The sequence below is a fragment of the Prionailurus viverrinus genome, chromosome A1 (assembly GCF_022837055.1).
Source record: "Prionailurus viverrinus isolate Anna chromosome A1, UM_Priviv_1.0, whole genome shotgun sequence".
Taxonomy (NCBI): Eukaryota; Metazoa; Chordata; class Mammalia; order Carnivora; family Felidae; genus Prionailurus; species Prionailurus viverrinus.
In genome coordinates this window covers 221,160,126-221,185,736 of record NC_062561.1, presented here as the reverse complement: position 1 = coordinate 221,185,736, position 25,611 = coordinate 221,160,126, and the positions used below count along the sequence as shown (strand labels likewise).

At 34.7% G+C, this 25,611-nt stretch overlaps 1 protein-coding gene across 2 annotated transcripts in view; it reads right to left on the bottom strand.

The window, feature by feature from the left end:
• The window catches only part of LOC125167404 (cadherin-10), a 122,073-nt gene that overhangs the window by 42,220 nt on the left and 54,242 nt on the right, over window positions 1-25,611 (bottom strand). For both annotated transcript variants that reach the window (XM_047861504.1, XM_047861515.1), the window contains exons 2-4: window positions 20,363-20,657; window positions 18,503-18,622; window positions 17,913-18,080 (exon numbers count right to left, since the gene is read on the bottom strand). In XM_047861504.1, the coding sequence (XP_047717460.1) occupies window positions 17,913-18,080; window positions 18,503-18,622; window positions 20,363-20,657 (583 nt within the window). The remainder of the gene's footprint in view (window positions 1-17,912; window positions 18,081-18,502; window positions 18,623-20,362; window positions 20,658-25,611) is intronic.

The window sequence follows — 25,611 nt, the reverse complement described above, 5'->3', positions numbered from 1 at the left end:
ATGTTTCAGAATAATTATTGAACTACAAAATACTAAGGCATATCTATATATTAACCAAATTATTTTATTGCCAAAGACAGCTGTAAGTTACATGGGAGGGAGATTACACAGAGATGTGTTTATCTCCAATTTTCAACTTTATCCTGCAAAGGTCCCTCTTCAATTTCCTTTCCATATGCAAAAACTTTAGTTAAAAATTCTGAGTCAGTGTCTTTTTGGTTATCTGCAACAATCCTCAGCTCTCACACACACACACACACACACACACTACACACACAAGTTGTTTCTAAAACTTTAATTTACAAGTAAATGTAGGCCAATATTTTAGCAATCTTTAGCAAGGAAATTTCTAAAATAGGACAAACGATTAACGATGCAAAAGATAAAAGGTTGATGAATCAATCTATGCTCTAATAACTTCTCTAAATAACAGACAATATAGAGAAAGTGAAACATGTTACAAATAAAGAGAATAATTTCACCTTGAAAAACATAGTATGTCTAAAATCCATAAGAAAAGACACATAAGCTACCAGAAAAATTGGTCAAGAATATGAATGGTGAACAGTTTACAGTAGAGGAAACAAGAAAGGTAAATAAACAGAAATATGTTGGATTTTAATCAAGCAAATGCAAATTAAGGCCATGATGTGATGCCATTTTATACCTACTAAATTGACAAAAATTAAATCTGACAAAACCAAGTATTCAAAGTATGTGGTGTAATGGGAACTATTACGCAGAGCTGATGGGTGTTAATTTTGGCACCATGGTTTTGGGAAATGTACTAATTAGCTAGGGCTGCTTTAACAAAGTGTCAAAACCACAGAAATTTGCTTACAGTTCTGGAGCCTAGAAGCCTGAGATCTAAATATCTGGCAGGGCCATGCTTTTCCTGATCACTGTATGGGAGAATCCTTCTTTTCCTCTTCTAGCTGCTGGGCCTTGTCCAAAATCCTTTGTGTTCCTTGACTTGTTTTTTTTTTTTTTCTTTTTTTAATTTTTTTTTCAACTTTTATTTATTTTTGGGACAGAGAGAGACAGAGCATGAACGGGGGAGGGGCAGAGAGAGAGGGAGACACAGAATCGGAAACAGGCTCCAGGCTCTGAGCCATCAGCCCAGAGCCCGACGCGGGGCTCGAACTCACGGACCGCGAGATCGTGACCTGGCTGAAGTCGGACGCTTAACCGACTGCGCCACCCAGGCGCCCCTGTGTTCCTTGACTTGTAATGACATCATTCCAGCCACATGGACATCTTCTCCCTGGGTGTTCACATTGTCTTCCCTTTGTGAATGTTTGTCTCTATGTCCAAATTGCCCCTTATTATAAGGACACCAGTCATATTGGATTAAAGTCCTAACCCTGAAAGACCTCCTTGTAACTTGATTACCTCTGTAAAGACCCTATTTTTACATAAGGTCATATTCTGACATACTGAGGTTTAACACTTAAAAATATATGTTTTAGAGGACACAATTCAACCCATAACAGGAAACACATGGGAATATATAATGCAAACTTAAATGGTAGCATAAACAAAGCCCAGCAAGGCATATGAGAATAGTTGCAGAAATGTCATATAGAAACACTACTTGTAAAATGAAAAAAAGAAAGGAAAAAAAAGGAAGAGAACCCAAATGTCAAACAGCATGAGAATAATAAACTTGTTACATAATATGTTTGCAAACAAAATTCAAAAGTGAAAACTGTGAGCTATAGTTATGTGAAAAAAATATATATGAATCTTAAATACATAATAATAAATGGAAATAGGAATGTATCAGAAAATTATATACAGTGTGATATTATTTTTATAAGCTATAAACAATAAAAATCAATAATATATTTTTATGGATATGTAAATGCTATATGTACACTTATAAATTATCTATATATGTATATATGAATATGTATATTAAATAACAAAATTTGAGGATCATGCATATAAATGAAAACTATTTTTAAAGTCCTTGTAATGATTCAAAGTGGTACTACTTATATTCTCTTGTAGTTATTATAACATACGTGAAAATTTAAAGCAAACAAGCAAACTCATATACACAACAAAGCATCACTTAAAACTGTTGGTACTGGGGCACCAGCACCAGTATGGGTGGCTCAGTGGGTTAAGTGACCGACTTTGTCTTAGGTCCTAATATCACTGTTTGTGGGTTCGAGCCCTGCATCAGGCTCTGTGCTGACAGCTGAGTCTGGAGCCTGCTTCAGATTCTGTGTCTCCTTCTCTCTTGCTGCCCCTCCCCTGCTCACGCTCTGTCTCTCTTGCTCTCAAAAATTTCAAAAAAGTTAAAAAAAAATAAGTGTTGGTAATTAGGATTCAACAACATGTCTCACAAAGTTCAAATATATATTTGAGATTTATATATTATATAGTGTATACATTATACATTATTATAATCATATATTATGTGTAATATATTTATATATTATTTCATATCAGTATATATATATTTGGGATTAATATATTATATATTATCTATAACAATATAATATATGCTATATATTATATAAATATTAATTATATGATTGCATTTATGTGATATTAATATAAAATTACTTATAAATTAATATAAATATATAATATACAATAACAATAATACATATAACAATACAAGGAAACATGAGTATCCCAGGAAAACAAAACACTGATATAAAAAATTCCAAAAGCAAATAAAATGAAACAAGTAGAAACTTGGAGTTAGATCAACAAAAGAATGTGGAGCCATCACATTAAAAATATTTTAAAATATATTCAATATGCTTTAAGAAGTAAAAGTGGTCATAAAAATCTCACCAGAAAATAACTATAAAAAGTGGCTGGGCATTTTTGATAAAGAGCCAAATACAGTAAATAGATATTTACAATATAATAGTTGAAGTTAAAAAATAATGGATGGGTTAAACTGAAGATTATGATTATCCAACGTGGGAATTTGAGGGCTAGAGGATAAATGGAAGGAAGTATATGCAATTGAAAACTCATATGCAATTGCGTGGTTGAAAAAAAAAAAAGACATGGATTAAAACGTCAATGGACCTTTCAAGGTAGACCCTGATCCTAGCAAAATATTGAACAATGTCATCAAAATTTGATGATGAAATTATTTTCAACCCAGCCAGCATATTAATCAAATGTGATAACCCAATAAAGATAGTTTTAGACTCAGCAAATTTCTCTCCCTTTGGGCTTTTTTTTTTTTAAATTTTTTTTTTTTTTTTCAACGTTTATTTATTTTTGGGACAGAGAGAGACAGAGCATGAACAGGGGAGGGGCAGAGAGAGAAGGAGACACAGAATCGGAAACAGGCTCCAGGCTCTGAGCCATCAGCCCAGAGCCCGACGCGGGGCTCGAACTCACGGACCGCAAGATCGTGACCTGGCTGAAGTCGGACGCTTAACCGACTGCGCCACCCAGGCGCCCCTCCCTTTGGGCTTTTTGAAAGAACCTAATGAAGAATGTATTCCAGGAAAATAAGGTGCTAAATCAAGATATGGGAATACATGAGATGTAGACAGTTTTCTATCCAAAGTACGAAAGTAAAAAAGGAAAGTCTGGGATGGCAGGATTTCCTGAGCTGTAGAGATTAGCCAGCCCATGCTGGGAGGGGAATACGAGGGCTTTAGGTGTGCAACCCTGAACGCTGCCAAAATGAAGCTAAGTGCTATGGGGCTGCTTGCGAACGAGTTTTGAGCAGCTGTACACGGAGCACATGAAAAGCTCAAAGCTGCAATATCTTGGAAAAATACAACTTTGGTAAAGAGAATCGCTCATATTCAATAGCTGAAATTATTGCATGGGAAATAAAATGTCTGGCTTTGTCTTAGAAACATTTGAGAGCCAGAATATGCTCTGTTAAATATTTTGGCCCAGGGGCGCCTGGGTGCTCAGTTAAGCGTCTGACTCGGTTTTTGGCTCAGGTCATGATCTCACAGTTTATGAGTTCGAACCCCATGACAGTGTGGAACCTGCTTGGGATATTCTCTCTCTCCATCTCTCTCTGCCCTTTCCCCACCTGCTGTGTCTAAATAAATAAACAAAAATTTTTAAAAAGGTGGCACAATGGTCAACATTTTACATAGTTCATAGCATAGTATTTTGATAAGCTCCTTTTGAAACTTGCAGGGTTTTTTTTTAGACAATTAAAATATATATATATATACACATACATATATATACATATATATATATATGTATATATATATATGTGTATATATATATGTAGTGATTCTGTGAAAATGCTGTTGGGATAGTAAGACAGAGAGAGATTGGCAATAGTGGATAAAGTAAACCTAATCACATTACTTAAATTTGCTAAGATAATGGATAGTGAAATGGGGAAAAAACTGATATAATTACATCTAGGGGAGAATGGATTGAGATGTTACTGCATTCCATTTTCACTAATCCTGAAAGGAAATCAAAGGTGAGATATAAAAATATTTCAAAAAATAATAAGATATTGCTTAAAGAATTGTAGCTTAACCTAGATGAACTGAAAAAGTTACAGTTTGAAGTTGTTTTCTGTGAGGATTAGAGCTACAGGTCAGGGAGAATGGAAGAGGTGGCTTATTTTTCTTTTTAAAAAATATATAAACTTAATACTTCCATGCAAAATATTTTTTTAAAACCTTAAGTAGAAAATTTTCTTGATGATATAAGGGATTATCAGGTTCTGGTAAAAGGTTTCCTAATCGTGGGTCTTCTTTTAACAGACAGAGACAGAACAAAAGAATAACACGTTTTATTGTTTCATTAATTTTACTGTCACACAGATTTCACTGAATATTGCCTCTGGAAATCTGTTCTCCCACTTTTTATTTTTAGCTTGGACATTTTTGAGATTGGTTGTATTTTTAGGCACATGCTTAGATTCTGAAAATCTGCCTGCTTTAAACTTGTCATTATAGTTCTGGTCAAGAATCCAAAATTATTTATCACTTCATTTTATTTTTTGGTTGGTGAAGGGACTATCTCCATTGCAAAATTTATTTCCTTTTGAGGAGAGTAAGCATTATCCGTGTTAATTTTCAGTACCTTCTGAGACTTAAGCAGGAAGTGACCATGTTCCAATGGTTCATATTATAATAAGACTAAATTAGTATGTATATCTCAGTTCTCTTCCACAGTACTTTGTTGTAAGGGACACACACCCCCACAACACAAACACATATAGTAGGTGAGTTGGGAATATGTGTGTACATACAGGCACATACATATACTTATTTACCCCTGAAATGTTAATAAAAGTATGTTCAAGGTGTCTCATACTTTCCAGAAAAGCCACGATTAAGATGGAGCCCATTCATCAAAATAGTATAGATTTAGCTCTCTATTAAATAATTCAAATAGTATGATATATACACACATACAATATACACAGTCACGATTGTTTTAATTCTATGGCAGCTCTAGTAATTAATTTGTTCAAGAACTAGTTATTCAGTGCCCAACATATACAATTTGACAATACTTTCTCTGGAAAGCTTTCTCTGGAATTATGTTTATGTGCAGAAACTTATTTAGGGAGAAGATTCACTGGGTCTATTTCAAAGTTAATAGACTGCATTTCTATATTTTAAATGTGTGAAAGAACTACTCACTCCTATTTTATAATTCCTTTCCAAGAGTAGTTTGCTGAACACAAGTATCCTAGTTTGTCAAACAAACTGAAATTATTTTCATTAGGAGTCTGCAAGGGTGATTATCATGTAGGGGTTGGGAGCAAGAGAGACATCGGAAGGAGGCAGATTGTTATGTGTCCGTTGACAAAAGCACAGTAGCTCCTATCACCCATCTAACGTTTCATTTTTCCTTAAAGACATCTATTTGCATGCTCCTTATTTTTACTCTTACAGTTGATGGAGCTTTAATTATGTGGTACGCTTTCCTATCAATTCCAATTTATAGTTGTTTTAAACTCATTCCCAGGTGTCAGATTGAATCATTTGCTTCTCTTTTAATGTTTAGAGCAGATAAATGTTTCTTCCTGGAGTATGTTCTTAGTTTGGTTATCGACTTAAGCACAAAGGCATGAATGCAAGGGGAAATTGCCATTTGTGTCTCATATATGGACAGTCGTGGTTAGAAGTACAAATCTTAAAGATAATATTGCAGAGACTTTGTAAGGACTGGGCAGAAGGTATGGGAATGCACTTTGAGACCATTATTGACAACCTCACATCACATCTGAATTTTCATTATTAAAGATTTCACCCAATTTTGATGTATTTCTGATTTTATAAAGATTCAAGATTAAACATTTCAGGTCACTGTTTTACCAAAATTTTGATCAATAGGACCTTTGCACTTGAATATTAAAAACACTGCAGATTTGTGTACTAGAATTAGAAACAATTGACAGCTCAATGTAGGAGACTCTGGAGGAAAGACAGAAGATAAGCCAAGTAAGAGATGTGACAAGATGACATCCTCAGAAACAACAAAAGAGATGCCAGAACACCAGTGGGAGGGCAGCAAGGGCAAACTCAGGTTTTGAGCTTGGCAGGAAATAGTTGCGGTTTTGTTTTGTTGATAAAAAACAGTAAGGCTGAAAGAGATATAATTTGTCTTTTCCTTTGTTCCCTGCCCTTGTTTCTATTCACATTTACGTAAGAACTCTCAGCATTTCTAACACTGTGATGAAAAAAAAGAAAAAAAGCACCACATATATGTATCAACAAAATAATTTAACATTAGTTTAATTTTTTTATTTGCTTTGTGTGTAATCTTATTGTAACATCTCTACGCTGCATAATAATCTCAAACAACACTTGCTTTAAGAAAAACGACACAATTATGCACGTTTATAAACCATTCCGTTGTATAATGTTTAAAAGATGTTTTTTAATGAGCTTAACAGGAAGAAATTAAAAACGAGATAAAGCTCCTTGGAGAAAACTGCACAGTGGTTAAGGAAATTATGCAACGCTAAATGGGCATTTAGGAGAAAGGAGAGGAGAGCTGAAAGTCACACCAGAGACTGACAAAGGAATGAGGCTCTGGAACTGAAGACTCTCACCAGAGGAAAGACAGAAACCTAAATTTGTGAGCACTGGAGACATGATCACCAGCTTAGCTTTGGGCATTGAAGTTAAATTAGAGCAAAACGAGATGCTGCATGAGGTCTTAGTTTCCTGTTCATTGAGGAAAGTTACAGGACAAAGCTTTAAGGAAAGCTGCCCATTGATTCCCGGGGACTTGGAAATCCATCTGGATACGTATCTTTAAAATCATCTCCGAGGTTTGGCATCAATGCAATGCACACAATTGCAATGTATAGAAACAAAATTGTACATAGGACATGGAGAGGTTAAGATAACCTTAAACTAGTCATTCATAAGCATATTAACATTGTATTAGGTGGCCCCTGTGTTTGCAATGTGTCCCTGAATAGGCATACTAGAACATATGTAACAGCCAAACATTTACACAGCTAGTTTGTATCTAAGTATTTATATCTATACTCATCGGGGGGTAATATTCAACTTTGCTCTGAAGGATACAAAGGAACTTTGAATCCCATTTTTTCAAAATGCCAAATGGTTTAGTCGAAGGCAACTCTCCATGGAATAACTGGGGAGTTTCAAGTGGATTTCTGTACAATTTCCATGCACACTACTCCTCTGAGGAATTTATATCTTTCATCAGATTTGCAGTATTGTGCATTTCCCCAATTATGTCCCTCTAAACATTTAGCCTGGCTGAGATCATACATGTCTGTTTTCACTTATATGTCATGTGTGTACCTTGGATCAACATATTTTTTCACTACTCCTAGATATCTGAAACTCAATTCAAAATCTTCAAATCAAGCTGAAATCCCTGTCTCTCTCTTCAAACAATGTCTTCTGGTAAAAAGCTAGAAAACAGCTTTTTCTTTTGCTGTCTCCTTTCTCCTTCAAAACTTTTGTCGACATGATGACCAAGTCCATTGGATCACCCACTTAAATGTGTTTCAAATTCCTCCTCTCCTCAGCATTGGTCCAGACTCTCATCAACTGTTGCTCTTGTGATCCAAGCAGTGTGCTTCATTGCTGCCAGAATAATTAGCATAATTATTCCTTTGCATAATCTATATGGCATTTTAGTTTTATATCCATCCCTTTTCCTGATGTTAACAATGCCCATACATTTTCCTTCTTGTCTCATAATCCCTGCTTCAAACCCTGAGGTCCAGCCGTACCAAACAGAACTCATTTCCTTTGTTTTCCTACCTGGAGAACTCTTATATAATTTTCTCTTTCCTGATCCACTTACATCTGAAGAGTTTATCATTTGATGGTTTAGACTTCAGTTGGCAATTATAGTATGAATGTTATTGCACCATTCTCCAATTATAGGTGGGTATGGAACATGCATGTCAACATACATATGTGTGTGCATACATATATGAGCATGTATACTTATAACTACACATCCGTACATACACATAATGGATGTTTTTGCACATTATATCTATGTGCAAAACATAGATATTTGCATAGATATTTGCATATTATATCTATGTGCAAAAACAAGCAAGAAAAGAAGTAAAGAAGACATGGGGTGTGAGATAAACTATAAAGGGGTGTGTGTGTGTGTGTGTGTGTGTGTGAGAGAGAGAGAGAGAGAGAGAGGACACAGGAAAGGGAGAGTTTGTGTCTATACCCTTCAAAACACAAACCATTTGTGGATGTATCCTGTATCTTGTATCTCTCTTTATTAATTTATTATTATTTACTAGCATAGTTCCTGCCCACACTGTATGACTTCATTCAACATTTTATAAGTCAAGGAATGCTTTTACAACACCATTTCTTTGCAATTATTATAAACTGTAGACATTGGAACCATAGGGAAGAATCCTATAAATATTTTGGTGGTCACAGTAAAAATCATAGTTATCTCTAACCAGTAAAAATTATAGAACAGTTCTAAGGAATATAAAGGTATTTTTTTTCCTAGACAATGAAAAAGGGAAAAAGAGATATTTTAAATTTCATTCCTTCTTTCTCAGGCTAAAGCATCTTCCTTGGGACATACCTGACTGTTGCTCTAGTTGAAATGTGCTCTAGTTGAAATGTGCTTGATAATTTTAAAATATGCAGATCAGCCTGAGGCCTACATTACCTTAGAATCCCCAGTAGAGAAGAGGTTGACTCTATTTACAAAGGAAAAATCAGCACTTATTAAATCAAATCTCTCTTGTACCAGGCAGGGATTACGGTAGTCTCACAGCTCACTGAATGTACAGGTCTTAAATCCCTACGTATATCATAGAGACATTTCCTTGAAAGACCTTGTCTGATGCAAACCTGTTTATTTATCTGTCCAAGGAGTATAAGGACAAATACAAAGTATAAGGACCAAAAAACAAAACAAAACAAAACAAAATAAAACAGCCAGTCATGTTTGGTCCTTGGGAATTGCAAAAGCACCAACCTATAAAGATTTCATTTCCCTATTTGTAGCAAATTCATAGACATTTCAAGAATTTAGTATACCTTATCTAAAGTTATCTGTATAATCTACAAACAAGTAGTGAATCATGGAATTAATGAAAAGCAAAATGATCCAGGGAAGATGAAGAAGAGAGTCTTTCATGTACCAATTTCTTTCTTGGTGTAGTGGTTAGAAGTGTAGATTTTTGAGCCAAAGAACCTTGATCCCCAATCTGACTTTAAATTATTTCCCAGTTATAGGACTTTGAACAAGTAACTTAAGTTTACACATACCTGTTTTTTTAACTAATAAAAAGGAGGAGGCAATTATGTTATAATGTTATATAGCTATTGTGAAGACTTAATGAGTTTTTTTTGTATTTTATAGTTCTCAGTACATGCTATAACACTGTGCTTATTACTATTATTTTTATACTGCTTTTTTGAAATTTAGGCAAACTGGATAACCCATATTTATGTAATTTAATGGGCTAAATAAAGTCAGTCAGTGTCCAATCTAGGTCATTTAGATAAAACACATAAATATACATATGATATCTTTTTAGGGCTCTGAGTGATTCTAGAATTGTTTGCTATTATTTCTCAATTGGCTATAGTTGTGTATAATCTTTAGATACAATTTGAGAGAATATAAAGAGATGTATTAAAACATTCAGAAAAGTAGAGTCTTATTAAGTTTATTTGTACACTGAAAGTGTCTTATTACCTATTATTTATCTTAATAAAAAAACTTTCCTATAAGGGAGAAATTCTGTGTCAATTTTCAGAACTAACAACCCAATGAACTGATTTTTGTTACTGTCCTTAATAATTCATGGCAAAAAATATAGTGGACAAATATAAATTCACTCTTTTGAGTGTACTTGGGATAGATCTGGAAACTGACTTAATAAACATCATATCAAATTCTCATAGATTTGATGATTATCTACACACATAATGCCCTAAAACTTAAGAGAATCAAGAATAAATACAAATAAAACTATCACCCAGTTTGTTTGCATTTTATAAATTTTTCCCCTTCATAGAATTTCAGCTCATTCAACATTGCATAAATGTACTAGTTACTGGTTCCTGACTCCCACTTGTCCACCTAAGCTTGGTGCAAACATGTCTGTGATTCCATGTTAAGTAGACTAGAGGCATGGTTCCATGAGTGCTGGTTTTCTCAGGAGCTCACACCTACAGTTAGGAGATGTGAAAATAATCTACTCTCTCTGTCTTTTGTTGTCTGTGATAGGATGTGTGGGAAAGCAGCTAAATGTGAATAAAGAGCTGTGGTCTTGAGCTGTGCCCTAGACTTGTCTCATTTGTGGTTTGGAGTTTTTGCCAGGGTCTCAGAGGTTTAGCTGCCTTCCTTCTTCTTGAGTTCTAGTGAACTACTGTCCCATTCAAAAACTAGATCCAAGTCCCCAGCACCAGCTGGCTGGCTGGGACCCTGACCATCTGCATAAGTGCTTTTTGTAAATGCTTTTCCCTAATCCTGAACTTACCTTCTAGATGTTTATTTTGTTTTGTTTTGTTTTTGTTTTTAATGGATTTGAGAGTCTTATGATATAACATTCTCTGCTATATCAAGGCAAAGATACTGGTTTCTGCAGATCAGATATTTCTTAATCATTTACTCTGGTCAGGATGAAAATCAGTTATTGTAACATTTTCCCAGAGATTTTTTTTAAAGTCATTGGACATAAATCTTATTGTCCCAGTTGATTTTTCCAACTCCCACAGAGATCAAGTTGCAGTAATTTAATATTTTTAATAGACCTTTTCCATGGAGTCTATTTTGTTTTTCTTATTTTAGGGAAAGAAAAAAGGATATGGAATGAAAAAGACTAAAGTATTCAAGCAGGATACCAGGAGCTTAGATTTCAGGTGAGGAAGTGTTATATGTTCTGGGTTAGCACAATGAAACAGCACCATACAAGGACCACTGAACATCTGACTGGTTGGAGAGCAGAAAAACAGGCTCTGGAGTCCTCATTCATGAAAGAATTCATTCGTTTGTATGAGGTACGCACATTCATTTTGTTCTGCCCACTGAGGTTACAGGTCTCTCCAGGCTTAAGGCACTTCTATTTAATCTTTGGTTGGCCACAAAAGAACAGCAGCGCAACATCAGAGACAGGAAAGGAATAAGATCAGAAACATTAGATACACTCATGAAGAAGGAAAAGGGAAGAGGAGGAAATCGAGTTTTATCAAGAACTTATTATATATTGCAGTTACTATTGAAGACATTTTACATATGTGACTGTATTTATTTATTTATTTTTATCATTTTTTAAATTATTTACTTTTATTTTAGAGACAGAGATTGAGAGATGAGCAGGGGAGAGGAGTAGAGGGAGGGGAAGAGAGAGAAGCACGCTCCATGCTCAGCACAGAGCCCGACATGGGGCTCGATCCCATGACCCTGGGATCATGACCTTGGCCTAAATCAAGAGTCAGATGCTCAACTGACTGAGCCACCTGTGGGCCCCTGACCTTATTTATTAACTGTTAACCCTCTAAGTATTGTATATGTAGCACCTATGATTAGGGAAGCTACATTGTCTAATTGTATGCATTTTCAGTTCCTAAAATTACTCAGGTCTCCTTAGAAAAGCCTCCCCTACTCATCCTTCCTAAAATAGCACCCCTGCCATTATCTAGCCCCTTACCTGCTTTATGTTCTTCACAACACTTACCACACAACCAGACATCACATTATGTTCCTGTAGCTATCACTTTATTGTCTGCATCTTCAACTAGGAGCTCAGGTCCTTTGTTGGCCATTGTGGCCTAATTCCCACTTTGTGCCTGGGCCATAGGAAACTTTAAGAAATTACCTACTAAACCACATTTAATTCAAGATTTCTTTCTAACTACTATATTGTTTGTCTATTTTATTTTCTTATTCATCTTACTTCTTAAAGTACGGGCATTATTTCTTCAGTCTTCTTCCTGTTCTTCTTTTATTCCTCAACTTAATATCCTCCAGCTTCTTACAAAATAATTTCAACGAAAACCAATTGGGAAAGATCATCTGCAATTACTCCCATTATGTAAATTCCAATAGCTGCTATCCAGTGCTGATTTAATTGGACTTTTTGGAAGTAATTGTCACTTTTGTCCTTTCCATTGTTATTCTGTTTTGTTTTGGCATTATCAAGTTACAAAAACATATAAAAATATAAGCTCCAGAAAAGCAAACATTAAAAGCATCTGTTATTTCAGGGGTGCCTGGGTGGCTCAATCGGTTAATCGTCCAACTTTGGCTCAGGTCATGATCTTACAGTTGGTGAGTTCGAGCCCCACGCTGGGCTCTGTGCTGACAGCTCGAAGCCTGGAGCCTGCTTTGGATTCTGTGTCTCCCTCTCTCTCTCTGCCCCTACCCCACTCACACTCTGTCTCTCTCTCCCTCTCTCTTTCTCTCTCTCTCTCTCAAAAATGAATAAACATCAAAAATATATATTTTAAAAAAAGCATCTATCATTTTTATCACCAAAGAATCTTCATCACCACTTTGAAGCATGTCCTTTATCATTTGTTTTTCCTGCACAGAATATGCCCTTTCATAAATTAGATTTTGCTAATTCCCAACTTTGTGAACTCTTCATCTTTTTCTATCTTTATGACATACAGTAGTTTTAAGAAAGGACTTAGATCAAGAGATAAATTCCCCCAAAAAGCTTCCACGGTAAATGATGTACTCATACCTTCACCCCTCCCCCCAATTTGGATAAGTGCTACTATTCTGTATGCCCATTGCATTCTGTGCATAGTTCCTTCATTACACATGATTTCCTATTGATATATTCTATTGCTAGACAATATACGACTCATAATCAAGAATCAAGACATTAATGTTCATACGCTTAGGTACAAACATAGTACCTGTCAGTGAAAGGTAAGCAATAGATTTTTTCCCTTATTATTTTAAAAATTATGTCACTTGATATAACGCAGGATTGTGAAAATATTCAATAGAGTATCTTTTTGAGACTGAAAAACACAAGTTAGTATCTAGAGCAAAAGAGCAGAAAATACTTTTAGAACTCAGTTTTCAGGTGCCCCCTAACCTTCTAATCCATTGTCTCTCTTTTAGAATCACACTAAGCTGGGCACCCATATTATATTAATGTTCACCTACCTGTATACTTCTAAAAGCACAGGACCGTGATGATAACTTAGGTCAGGAACACAGTTATATGCTTGTTAATACCAATAAAAATTTGCTATTGTCAATGATCCTGGGAGTATAGAGTTTTTTAATCTAATCTCCCACCAACCTATTCCTGTTTGGTATGATCCAGCTATACCATCTTTGGTTCTTGACATAATCACTCATTTTCCAATCTCAGGGTCTCACACATGGTGTTAACTCTGCTTGGTGGATTTTCACATCTCTTTATATGGCTAAGTTTATTTCATCTTGCCATGTTTGGATAAAATATCCCCTCCTTAATGAGATCTTCCCCTACTCTTCCCTTTGGCACACACATGTTCCTCTTTTTATCCATGACTGAGTCAACGCCTTGCATATATATATTTTTACTTATGTCTGGTAAGTTATGACCTCACCTACTGTAATGAAAGGTCATAGGGATAAAAACCAGGACCCTTTGTTGACAACATTCATATATCCAATTTCTAAAATAGTGTTTGGTTTATTTACTTTGAGGGAGAGAGCACATGAGCATGTGCATGCACAAGTGGGGCAGGGGCAGAGAGAGAAGGCGAGAGAGAGAATCCCAAGAAGGCTCTGAGGTGGGGGCTCCATCTCACAACTGTGAGATCATGACCTGCCCCAAAATCAAAAGTTGGCCGCTTAACCAACTGAGCCACCCAGGCGCCACACGGTGTGTTTTCAATAAATATTGTCAGATAAATAAATTTATTATTTCACTTGAACAGATCCTCATATAACACATCAAAGTTTCCTAACTGCAGCACTGTTGGCATTTGGGGCCAAATTATTCTCTGTCATATGAATTGTAAGGATGTTCAGAGCATTCCTATCTTCTACCCAATAGATGCTGGTAGAAGCCACCAGCTGAGACAAGCAAAAATGTCTCAAAACATTGCCAAATGTTCTCTGGGGTGGCAAAATTGTCCCTGATGGGGAATGACTGTTATAGATCCACACAATAAAATAAGCTAAACAATGAAGCAGGACATCTGAGTTTTCATCTTTCACTGTCCCTTCCAAATGACTGAGAGTTTTATCATTCACAGATGGACCATATTGGAAAATACGGAATTTGGATCAGCCCATCTGCATGCAAGTTTAAGTTCTGAGGCCACTTTTATAATATTGACTAATAATAGTAATAGAGCAGCACTTGAACAAATCAACATTACTGAACACATAAATACGCTAGTGCCAGCCACTGGGTCAAGTGTTTCATAGGTGTTGATTTATTTAGTCTTACACTCTACCATGGAGTATGCACTGCTATCCAAGTTTATTCGTTGTCACTGAAAAACAGAAGGGTTGGTTTAACTGACCAACATGAAAAAGCTACTAAGTGAGGAAGACAGCACTGGGACTCATGCAGAATCACTCCATGCAGTGATCGAGTGGAAATGTGGTTAGTCTGAATTGAGACTTGATGCAACTGGAAAATACATTATCTAAGTGGATATTCCAAAGAATTATGGTAACAAAGAATATAAAATACCTGAATTCAGTTTTATATTGACATATCTAAAGGACACTATTAGGCTAAAGAAAATATATGGTTAAAATATATTCTCCTGTTTCTTTTAACTTTTTTAGATGGCTGATAAAAATTATGATTATGTACGTGGCGCACAATTTTGGTTTGCATTATATTTCAATTAGGCAGCATTGGCTTGTTGTCTTTATCATTGCCACTCTGAATCTCCTTTACTTTTTCCATGCATTGAGTATAATAATACTAACAAGGGATCTACATAGGTTAGTTCTGAGTTCTCAATGCTATGCCACATATGAAAGACTTCATAAACTGTGGAACTGTCTCCAAATCTTAGCTATTTAATGAAATGATATTGGAAATTAAAAACTAGTTTTCTGGATATTAGATGACTGAGGTTATCAAGTGGTATTCTAATTGCCATGACTGAATGTTCCCAATAGTAAGATATGGTTGCAAATATTCATTGCAGAAAATATAATTGAGAAAATAAAAATCCACAAATTATGTTTCTAGCTATAATTAAAAAATAATGAGGCAAGATACAAGGTGCTCTACAATTCCTCTAAATGTGTTGTGCTATACATCTGGATTTGGACATGGATTTCAACCCTACTCTGCATTACTTGGAGTTTGGTCTTAACATCTAGAACTTTTGTTTTCTCATTTGTAAAATGGGGATCATAATATTGACCTAAATGAGTTATTGTGATCAAATAACAGTAGGCCAATCAATAACTTGGTACAGTGTCCAAAAAACATGTTATTCAGAAAATGTGTTATGTTGCTGCTGCTTTTTATTATCAATATTTCATCATCATCATCATCATCATCATCACTACTATTATAATTATATCAGGGCTTGTGTAATATGTCTGTCAGATGCCAATCATAAATTCTGACTCAACAAAAGCAAAGGAAAAAAATTATCAAATGAATTAATAAAGGTATCATAGTAGATGAAAAAAATAATAAAATGAATTTTCATTGGACATTATTATCTTTCAAATATCTGATTTTTGTGCTTAATTAGAATCTATTAATTTCCTTTATTGGATTATCATTTTTAAATGAACTGCATTTTTGACATGTGTATATATGTTCCTGAGCATTTAAAATATAATAGTCCTCTTAGTGGTCATTTATTATTGACTTAAAAAATACTTTTTTAAAGGAATATTTTTGCCTCTTGTGGATAATGTGATTATTTAGTTATGGTTTATTCTACTGGATTTGCATGTTAATTCTCCTGGTAACAAGTTCAGGTTAAGAGGTGGTCAGAAATATATAGAAAATGTGAAATTTGAATTTTAATGCCACTAAGCATGTCTTCAGATTTGTTTGAGAAGAAATAATAGGGATTATTATTTTCCTTTCTCCTGCTGATGCTACAGGTAATTGGAGCTGTAGTCTGACTGTTTGAAAAGAGCATAAAGAAATACCCTTTTCTCTCTTTGGAGCCAAACACCACAATGGCAGACCTAATGGGGACATTCCTTAATATTTAGCAAAAGAATCATCATGAATAATAAACAAGTGATTACTGTGCTCAAAAAATATTCTATGTGAATGTTATAATTTTTCTACACACAAGATTTTAGACAAATCAATTCAAATCATACACTATTTTTACTCATCAGAGTTAGATAAAAATAACATGGAAAAGAGGTAAATTTCTTTGAAACAGTCAAAACAATGCAACAAATTCTTAGACCATGATTCCTTCTGCATTATAGTCTTTAGTATAAAAATATAAATATCACAAAAAACTACATTTTAATAATTTCTCCCAAAAGTATTTAAGCCAAAAATCAAACTAGAATTGGGAGATCAACTTAGAAGTGAACACACAAAAAATGCTAAAAAATAATGACAAAGATACTACAACCTGTATTTTATGCCACATTTCTAACAACATAAAATTCCATCTTAAAGTACAGATTTTTCCAATGAGCAGGAAATTGTCTGATACTTGGGGGTGCCCATTCAGATCCAACATCACCCACTCTAATTGCATTTCTATACAAATTTGTGTAAAAAAGGGATTCATGTGTATAACACATGAATAAATACATGTGTTATATGGTCAGAAGCTAACGGTTCTTAACCTATTCTTGATCTATTTTGAGAACTTGAAGAGTTCATTTTAAAACAAAAATAGATCCAAATACATGACATTATCACTAAATAGATTTAGTGTTTTATAACTAAATAGGTCAGGAATACAAAATGTTTAGAATGATTACCATTCCAAACACAGAGAGAGTAACTGTAAGTCTGACACAGCGATATTAAATGTAAGTCTGAATAGTTTGTTATGTTCTGGCTATGTAGCCCTTTCTGACTAAGTCCTCATAATATGACAAATTAGATATTTTATTGAAAAATGTTACCCTCAAGTTAAGATCCTTCTTATTAAATTCTAGGTGGAAGTAAACACATTCATTGTAGAAGTATGACTTTGTTTTCCAGTAAAACATCATTTCTTTTTGCGAACTGAAAGAAATAGTTCTTGGATTGTAGTCATGGATGCAGAGCATATTTATGGACAGGTTTTGTGATCATCCATAGATCCCTATTTCTAAATGAAATATATCCGAAATATATTTTTTTTTACATTTCAGTAACAGTGAATGCATCAGCATACGGACCTTTTTTTTTTTCTTCACTTTTGTAGCACATTTTCAATGTTTTTAAAATTAAATGATTGACAACTACCTTTTCCATATCTTTTCTCTTTTTAGTCTAAAGCTTTTGCCATGTGGAAAGACCATTAAAGGCAGCTTACTCTGGGGGAAGCGAGGTGGGTTGTCATTTACATCTGTCAGTGTGATGTTCACCGTTGTGGTCCCTGATAAGCCTCCCATCTGGCCGCCCATATCTTTGGCCTGGATTACCACTTGGTACTGCTCCCTGTTTTCTCTGTTCATGTTTGGTAAAGCAGTCCTGATGATACCTGGAAGAAAAAAAAAAAAACTTTTGTTATCCTCATTAAAGTTTCAAATATTAGTTGATTAAGACCACATATTATACATCTAGGGTTTTTTGAAAGACAGAATATATTTTTGCTATTAATTTTTATTGTCTAGAAATCATGAAAGTGATTCAGTGGAAATATTTTACAATTTGTGCGGTTTTTCTGTTACCTAAAAATACCATATTGACTATATAGTGACCTAAACCCATATGCAAAAAAACATAAAGCCAGGTCTCTTTCTGTTAGCTCACTCAATCATTTCACTTAAATTCTCAAGTCTTTAAGTGTGATATCATCCCTCTTCTGTAAGCAGTAATGCTAATGCTTGTCTTATTGTTCCCACCTTTTTTCTACTTGAAAAGATCATGACTTAAAGTAACAACTGATTCACGATTCCTGACCTGTTTCAGGCTCCACAGAGAAATATGGCTGCCCTTGAAGTATGCTGTAAATAACTCTGGCGCTGTTCCCATAGGAAGGATCATCCGCATCTGTAGCTGTGACTTGCACCACGGAAGTACCTGAAGTATCCAAATTCAGCTTAGTTCTGCACAGCACCAGAAGGAGGAGCAAAAGCACTGGTTTTCATGGAAGACTTGAATGATTTTTGGCTTTAATAATGACCTCTTAAAGAAACATTTCTATATAATTGACATGAAAATCATACATATAGTGTTATTACAGGAAAACTCTGAATTCAGTTACATATTTAATTAGCCAACAGGTATATTTTTATGCACCTGTAGATAATGCTACAATGCATCAGACTATAATAAATGCAGTTACTTTACATATGATGAGGTTTGATATTAAAATTCATTTTCCCATAATAGATTTGTTTCATGTAAAGGGCATATCTGATCACAAAGGAGTAAGTGTGCTCCTCTTTCCTCCTCTCCACTAATTGACTATAAAAATAATTAACATCTGCTCTAGAATACAATTTTATGAATAGATTAAATTCTAAATTTAGAAACAATCCAAGAGGATCCCAAGTTCCATGAACTATTAAAAGCTATTTAATAAAGTTCAAGATATAAAAAAAGAGCTTTATCATAAAGCAATTGCCAAAGTCCTCGGGATTTAGTGAAGTAAATATTAAATAATAATCCCAGAACAATGCTTTTGAGAAATGCAGAGTTGAAAATGTGCCATTGTAACTTAAAAGAAAAGAATCAGAATTATTGCATTGGTTTATATGACTTCTCCCATGCTTGAGGAATAAATTTATCCTACCAAATCTAAATATCTATCTCCAAAAAAATGTTACCTTTGTTTCCTGATGTTTGTTTTTTGTCATTCTCTATTTAATAAAAAAATAAGGCAATCTTAACTTTCTTTGCTTACAAATAACAACTTCTGTTTATTTCCATTGAAAAAGAAAGTTCCATTATCTTTTTTTTTTTTTAATTTTTTTTTTCAACGTTTATTTATTTTTGGGACAGAGAGAGACAGAGCATGAACGGGGGAGGGGCAGAGAGAGAGGGAGACACAGAATCGGAAACAGGCTCCAGGCTCTGAGCCATCAGCCCAGAGCCTGACGCGGGGCTCGAACTTGCAGACCGCGAGATCGTGACCTGGCTGAAGTCGGACGCTCAACCGACTGTGCCACCCAGGCACCCCGAAAGTTCCATTATCTTGAGTGTTATACTTGTAGCTTTTTCATGCCTTCCATCTTATAGATTCTACAGCCTAAATCTGTATTTGTATATCAGTATGTGATTGTGGATTTCCACTAGTTTGTTTGAATAAGAGATTTATATCAGCAGGATTATGCTTATAAGAAAAATATGTTTTAAAATAATATGAATTAGATAATCTAATCATTTCCACCTTTTTTATCATTTAGATAAACCAGACAAAGTCTTTAGGCGAATTATAACTAGAGAATGTATATGAAGACTATATTACATCTATACTTACCTAAATGTGCTTACAATATATTTGGGATCAGAATTTTACCTAGCTGTTACACAAATCCATGTGACAAAGATATTATATTTTCATAATTTTCTACTAAATTTTAATGATATTTTCATTGGTTTTTAAAGGAAATATCTACTTATTTGCAAAGATTTACAAATCCATGGCATGTAAAAAAATTATTCTTTTTTTTCTAACGCATTTCCGACATGAGGAAATTAAATAAGTACTGTTAGGAGGGACTCAAAAATGTCAACTGATCATAGCATTTTAAAAATTTCTGGTAATTATTTTGTATACTTTTTACATACCATGATAACTCCTATAAATGAACTTACCTACAACAGACATTTCCGGAACACTCGCTGTATAAATTTCTTCTGGGAACGTTGGCTCATTGTCATTGATATCATGGATTTTGATCACAAACTCAGATTCTGGTTCTACTGGTCTCAAAGTTCTTCTGTTAATAGCTTGTGCACGCAGAGTATAAAAGGCTTTTTCTTCCCTATCAATTCTTCTTGTGGCATGAATGTCACCTGTTTTTTCATCAATAATAAAAAGAGTACCTGCTCCATCTCCAGATAAAATATATTTGAGTGATCCGTCTCCTTTATCTTGGTCTGAATGAAGCTAAGGGAAATAAAAAAGAGCATATCCATGATAATGCCTAAAAGTACATAATGCTGAAAGAATTCAAACAGTCTCTCATGTCCCATAACTGAATAATGGGGTCAGTTATCTTAGTTCTTGAAATGTGACTTGAATAAGTATGAACACACTCACCTGTATATCTTAAACAGCAAGGCTAGCCTTTCACATACCAGTGTGATTTTTACTTTAAATGGGAAAAAGTAATAAAAATAAACCAAACACAGTTCCCCCCTTCACTTTGCTTTGCAAATAACCATTTTCATAGGCAATTAAATCCTGACAAAGCTATGTCATTGGTCTTGATATGCTTCTGTAAACATTTCTTCTCGCATTTCTTTCTTGAGCGGAAAATTCTCTTATTCTCCTATCATTTAGGAAATTCTTATAAAATTACTATTAGTTATTGCATTTCCACTGGAGAATTAGTGATAGCTTAACTGTAAGAAAGGCAAAGGTGTACGAGGTATAGCTCCTATGTTAGAAGCACTATGCATTATTTTTTGGTTCATACAAAAAGAGAGAGAGAGAGACTGCCCACAGATTATTTTTGAAACTCAGAAAAAGAGTACAAATAGATATTTATGTATTCTAATATTATAAACCAAGTTAATAAATTCTACAATCATATATGTCTTATATAGTCTCCTACCTTGCCAAATGTATCTTCCTAAAAACCTCAAACAAGTTTTGTGCAGGAACAAGACAATGCTAAGCAAGTCTGTTTCTTTGCCTATGCCCACAACATTAATCATCCAGAATCCACTCACGTCAAAGAGCTTTGCAGGCATTCATGTGGGCATCTCAGCCCAGTGCACAGCCCATCCCAGTGTAAATGCTACCTAGGATTCCAGGTTTTCGTGGGCAAATTCCATCTATATTGTATTTTATCAGATACTCCCTAGGACTGCCCCCAGAGGTTAGGGATGCATATAACAGTTGGTAAGTTTGGTCTTTGGGTGACTGACATGGAGGAGAGAGCTTCCCTGGACCTAGAAGCAAGCTCAGGGATGTTTGGGCAGGAAATAATGGGTCCCAAGTACCTTGAGTATTACCTGGGAATAGATGTGCAGGCTCTAGATGTGAATATCGCCTGCTCTCCATGGAATTCTTACCCTGCATCCTGGGCTAACATGTAGGAGGGACCAAGCATGGCTTTGTACAACACAAGGATTATAAGTTTTTCTTTAATTGAACCACCCAACCAATAAGCAGTTTGTATGCTGGGCTCACAGTTGGATTATTTGCAATAAGAGATTATGTTTACAATTTTTATTTTGTTCTTTTAGCAGATAAGAAATATGAAAACAATGTGCAGATTTTCTAAACTTCTAGAAGGCATTTATTATAATTTAGGAATCATCACAAACATTTTTTTAAGTATTCATATAAAATGTAGTCGTAAGGTAGAATAAAAACACTGATGTGCAGCCTAAAAATTAAAAACTGAAAACAATATCTTTCAATTACGCAAAAATTAGAGTTAGACGTTTATCTAAATGATGTTTGATATTTATTTACATCAACAGACGTTTTCATCTAATTTCATGTAGAAATATTAAACTGATTATTTTCTATTTAAAGCAGGCTTATATTATTTGAAAGGCTTTTTTTTTCTTTTTCAGAGCTTATGTCAATGACTTGGCTGTGACAACATTTTTACATGAACATAAAACTGTTAGGTTAAATATATGTTTTAAAACACACACATACAGATAATATATTGTATTACTGGTATTATTGGGTCTACAAAAGCAGTCTGCTCTTGGGGCGCATGTGTGCCTGGTCAGTTCAGGGTCCAGCTCTTGATTTCAGCTCAGGTCATAATCTCCTGAGGTCGAGCCCCATGTGTGGCTCTACGTTGACAGCATGGAGCCTGCTTGGGATTTTCTCTCTCCCTCTCTCTCTGCCCCTCCCCCACTCTCAGGTGCTTGTTCTCTAAATAAATAAATAAATAAAGGCAGTCTTCCCTTTAGTTAATGGTTTTTAGTAATTAGCCTTTAGCCATCAAATTTGGATCAGTCATTTTTTCTGATTCCTGGACAAATAACTCATTATTATAGATATATCGGGAAAGAAACCCAAATGGATATGTACTTTAAAGAAAGAGAGAAGCCGCATGACAAATATTTTTTTACTGCATTTTTAGCTATTCACAAACAATAAGGTAAGGTTGAAAAACTCAAGAAATGTCTGCTTTTAACTAAAAAGCCCTCAGAAGTAACATATGACTGTGTTGTCCAGGGAACCACTCTCAATAAGTTGCAAGATTGATGCTTTTTAGTAATTGGAAACACACATAGCTTCCACGAAACTTTCCAATGACATGAATGTGCAACAGTGGCAATTTTCCACACAGCACACAAGCATTGCATAGTTATTCTGCCTAGGAATTGAAAGAATTCAAGAAAAGATTATGATATTATCAATCATTTGTTCAGATAACTTTGTGATTTGTAGTAAACAGTTGTGATTTTTACTGCATATCCATTCAACAATTTTAATTGAGGAATATGTGTTTACTCTCATAGGAATCAAGTACTTCTAAAAGTAAATCAATGATTCCATTCTATTGCTATGGAAAATCCAAATGCTGTGTGTAAGAGAAATTCACAGGCCCACCGCTGTGTGTGAGGATTTCCTACAGCATCTAACACCTAAACTACCAAATAAAGAATGACTAGAGGTATAAACTTGGATTTTTTTTTTTTTTTGCATTTTACAAAGTGTACAGAACACTAGATGAATATAGAATGTAGATTCGGAGTGGGAAAGGGTATACAGCAAGATGGGAATCATTAACACCAGTTCTGCCATTCTAATCAGTTATACATGCAAAAGAAAATGCTAGAATGGGGATCTCTTAATTATTCTGAAGTTCAGTTTTAGAATATGAATCACAGCAGGATTTTTACCTTAACTTATACTACAGAAAGAGAACATAAATCCTGGAATTGGATCACATACTGTGGGAGTTTCCATTGGATTGGGAAATCTAACATGGTAGAATGAGATCAAAGAGATGAGGGTTAGAAGCTGGACAGTGATTTGGAGAATCAAATGAAAAGGATTTCTGATTTTCTCATATTTAACAGAAAAAAATCTGTATAAGTTTTGTCTTAAGAAGCCAGGTTTACAATGCATTTTTTCTTAAACCATTAGAGAGATTGCATTTAAAAAAAAGTATCTTTTCTTCAAAAATTTTTAAGTTTATTCATTTTTCAGGGACAGAGTGCGAGCAGGGGAGGGACAAAGAGAGAAACACAGAATCCAAAGCAGACTCCAGGTTCTGAGCTATCGGCACAGACCCTGACACAGGGCTTGAACCCATCAATTGTGAGATCGTGACCTGAGCCAAAGTCGGTGCTAAGCCAACCGAGCCACCCAGGCTCTGCAAAGTATCTTCTTTTTTAAGGAATGCTGACATTAGAATAAAGGGCCAAAATGATCATATTTGGGGACTTAAAATTGGCCTATGTTTACCAAAATATTTAACCAAACATAGTTGACAACTGGACCAGTAAAGAAACTACAACAAATATTTACTATAAGGCAGAGAGATACATTTCTAGACCTTCTGAAACCTGAGTGATTGAAACACTGGTTTGAAACCCTTGAGGGGGCGCCTGGGTGGCTCAGTCGGTTGAGTGTCCGACTTCAGCCAGGTCACGATCTCGCGGTCCGTGAATTTGAGCCCCGCGTCAGGCTCTGGGCTGATGGCTCAGAGCCTGGAGCCTGCTTGCGATTCTGTGTCTCCCTCTCTCTCTGCCCCTCCCCCATTCATACTCTGTCTCTCTCTGTCTCAAAAATAAATAAATGTTAAAAAAAAATTAAAAAAAAAAAAGAAACCCTTGAGAGACAAGAGTTAACTTACAGCAGGTATGCTGTTGTTACTGATTCTTTAGCAGTTACAGAAAAAGACCAGTGGACAAAATTCTTTAATTATAACATCCTGCTTAAGTGCCCTCTCTTCTCTTAAATTTCTCTTTTTTATTCTAATTACCTCTTCTTTTGTATATTTTCCCCACCCTTTCCCTGGCATAATGTCTCTGTTTCTTATTTCTTGTATGGGATAAAATTCTATTTCAGACTACAACTCATTTACTAAATAAAAATCAGACCAGGATTAGTTAGTCCTGACAATGATAGCTTTCTCATTACTCTTCCCTTTTTTATTTAGATGTTAGGTGTCAATACTTGGATCAATTAAATATTTAATTGAACAAAATTAGTGGTTTTTGTCACTGAGAAATAGGATTACGGATCATGTGCCAAGTAACTTACAACATCCACTTTGAAATAACTTTTGTATTGATTTGACCTTGTGTTATTTTATTATGTGAAACATTAAGTTTTCTTTAAACATAGAAAGAATGTCAGACTATTGTGGCTTTAGTTCCTCTGTAACACCTGTTCTCCTGTGTGAAACATTTGTGCCACAAATCTTTAAGAAGAATTTTATGTTAATGCTGACCTTTTCTTTCCTTGAGGAAAGCCTATTAAAAATTCACAACCTGCTGTGTTCCTTGTAAATTCACAAGCAGATAAAGGACGTGGCACGATACATGACAATTAATGAAACTAGAACAACTGCTACTGTGTTGCACATTTAAAAGTCATTCTCCTATTATTTAACTTTTCTGTTTAGATGTGGTGAATTATATAACCCATTTGCTTGTATTGAGTAGCTTAGTAATTAAAACTAAGCAATCCATTGATTTTAAAGAAATATTTTAACCAAAAATTATTTACTGAAAGCCTATTCATTTTAAATGTGTCAGGTTTCTGATAATTTTTTAATATTTCATGTAAAGCATCATCTTAAGATATTTGTCTAAAACAGTCTGTAAGTAAAAGGGGTCTTATAGCTTATCTAGTTTAAGGTCATCTATTTTTTTTTTAAGAGGAAGAAACTGAGATATGATCAGTTATTTTC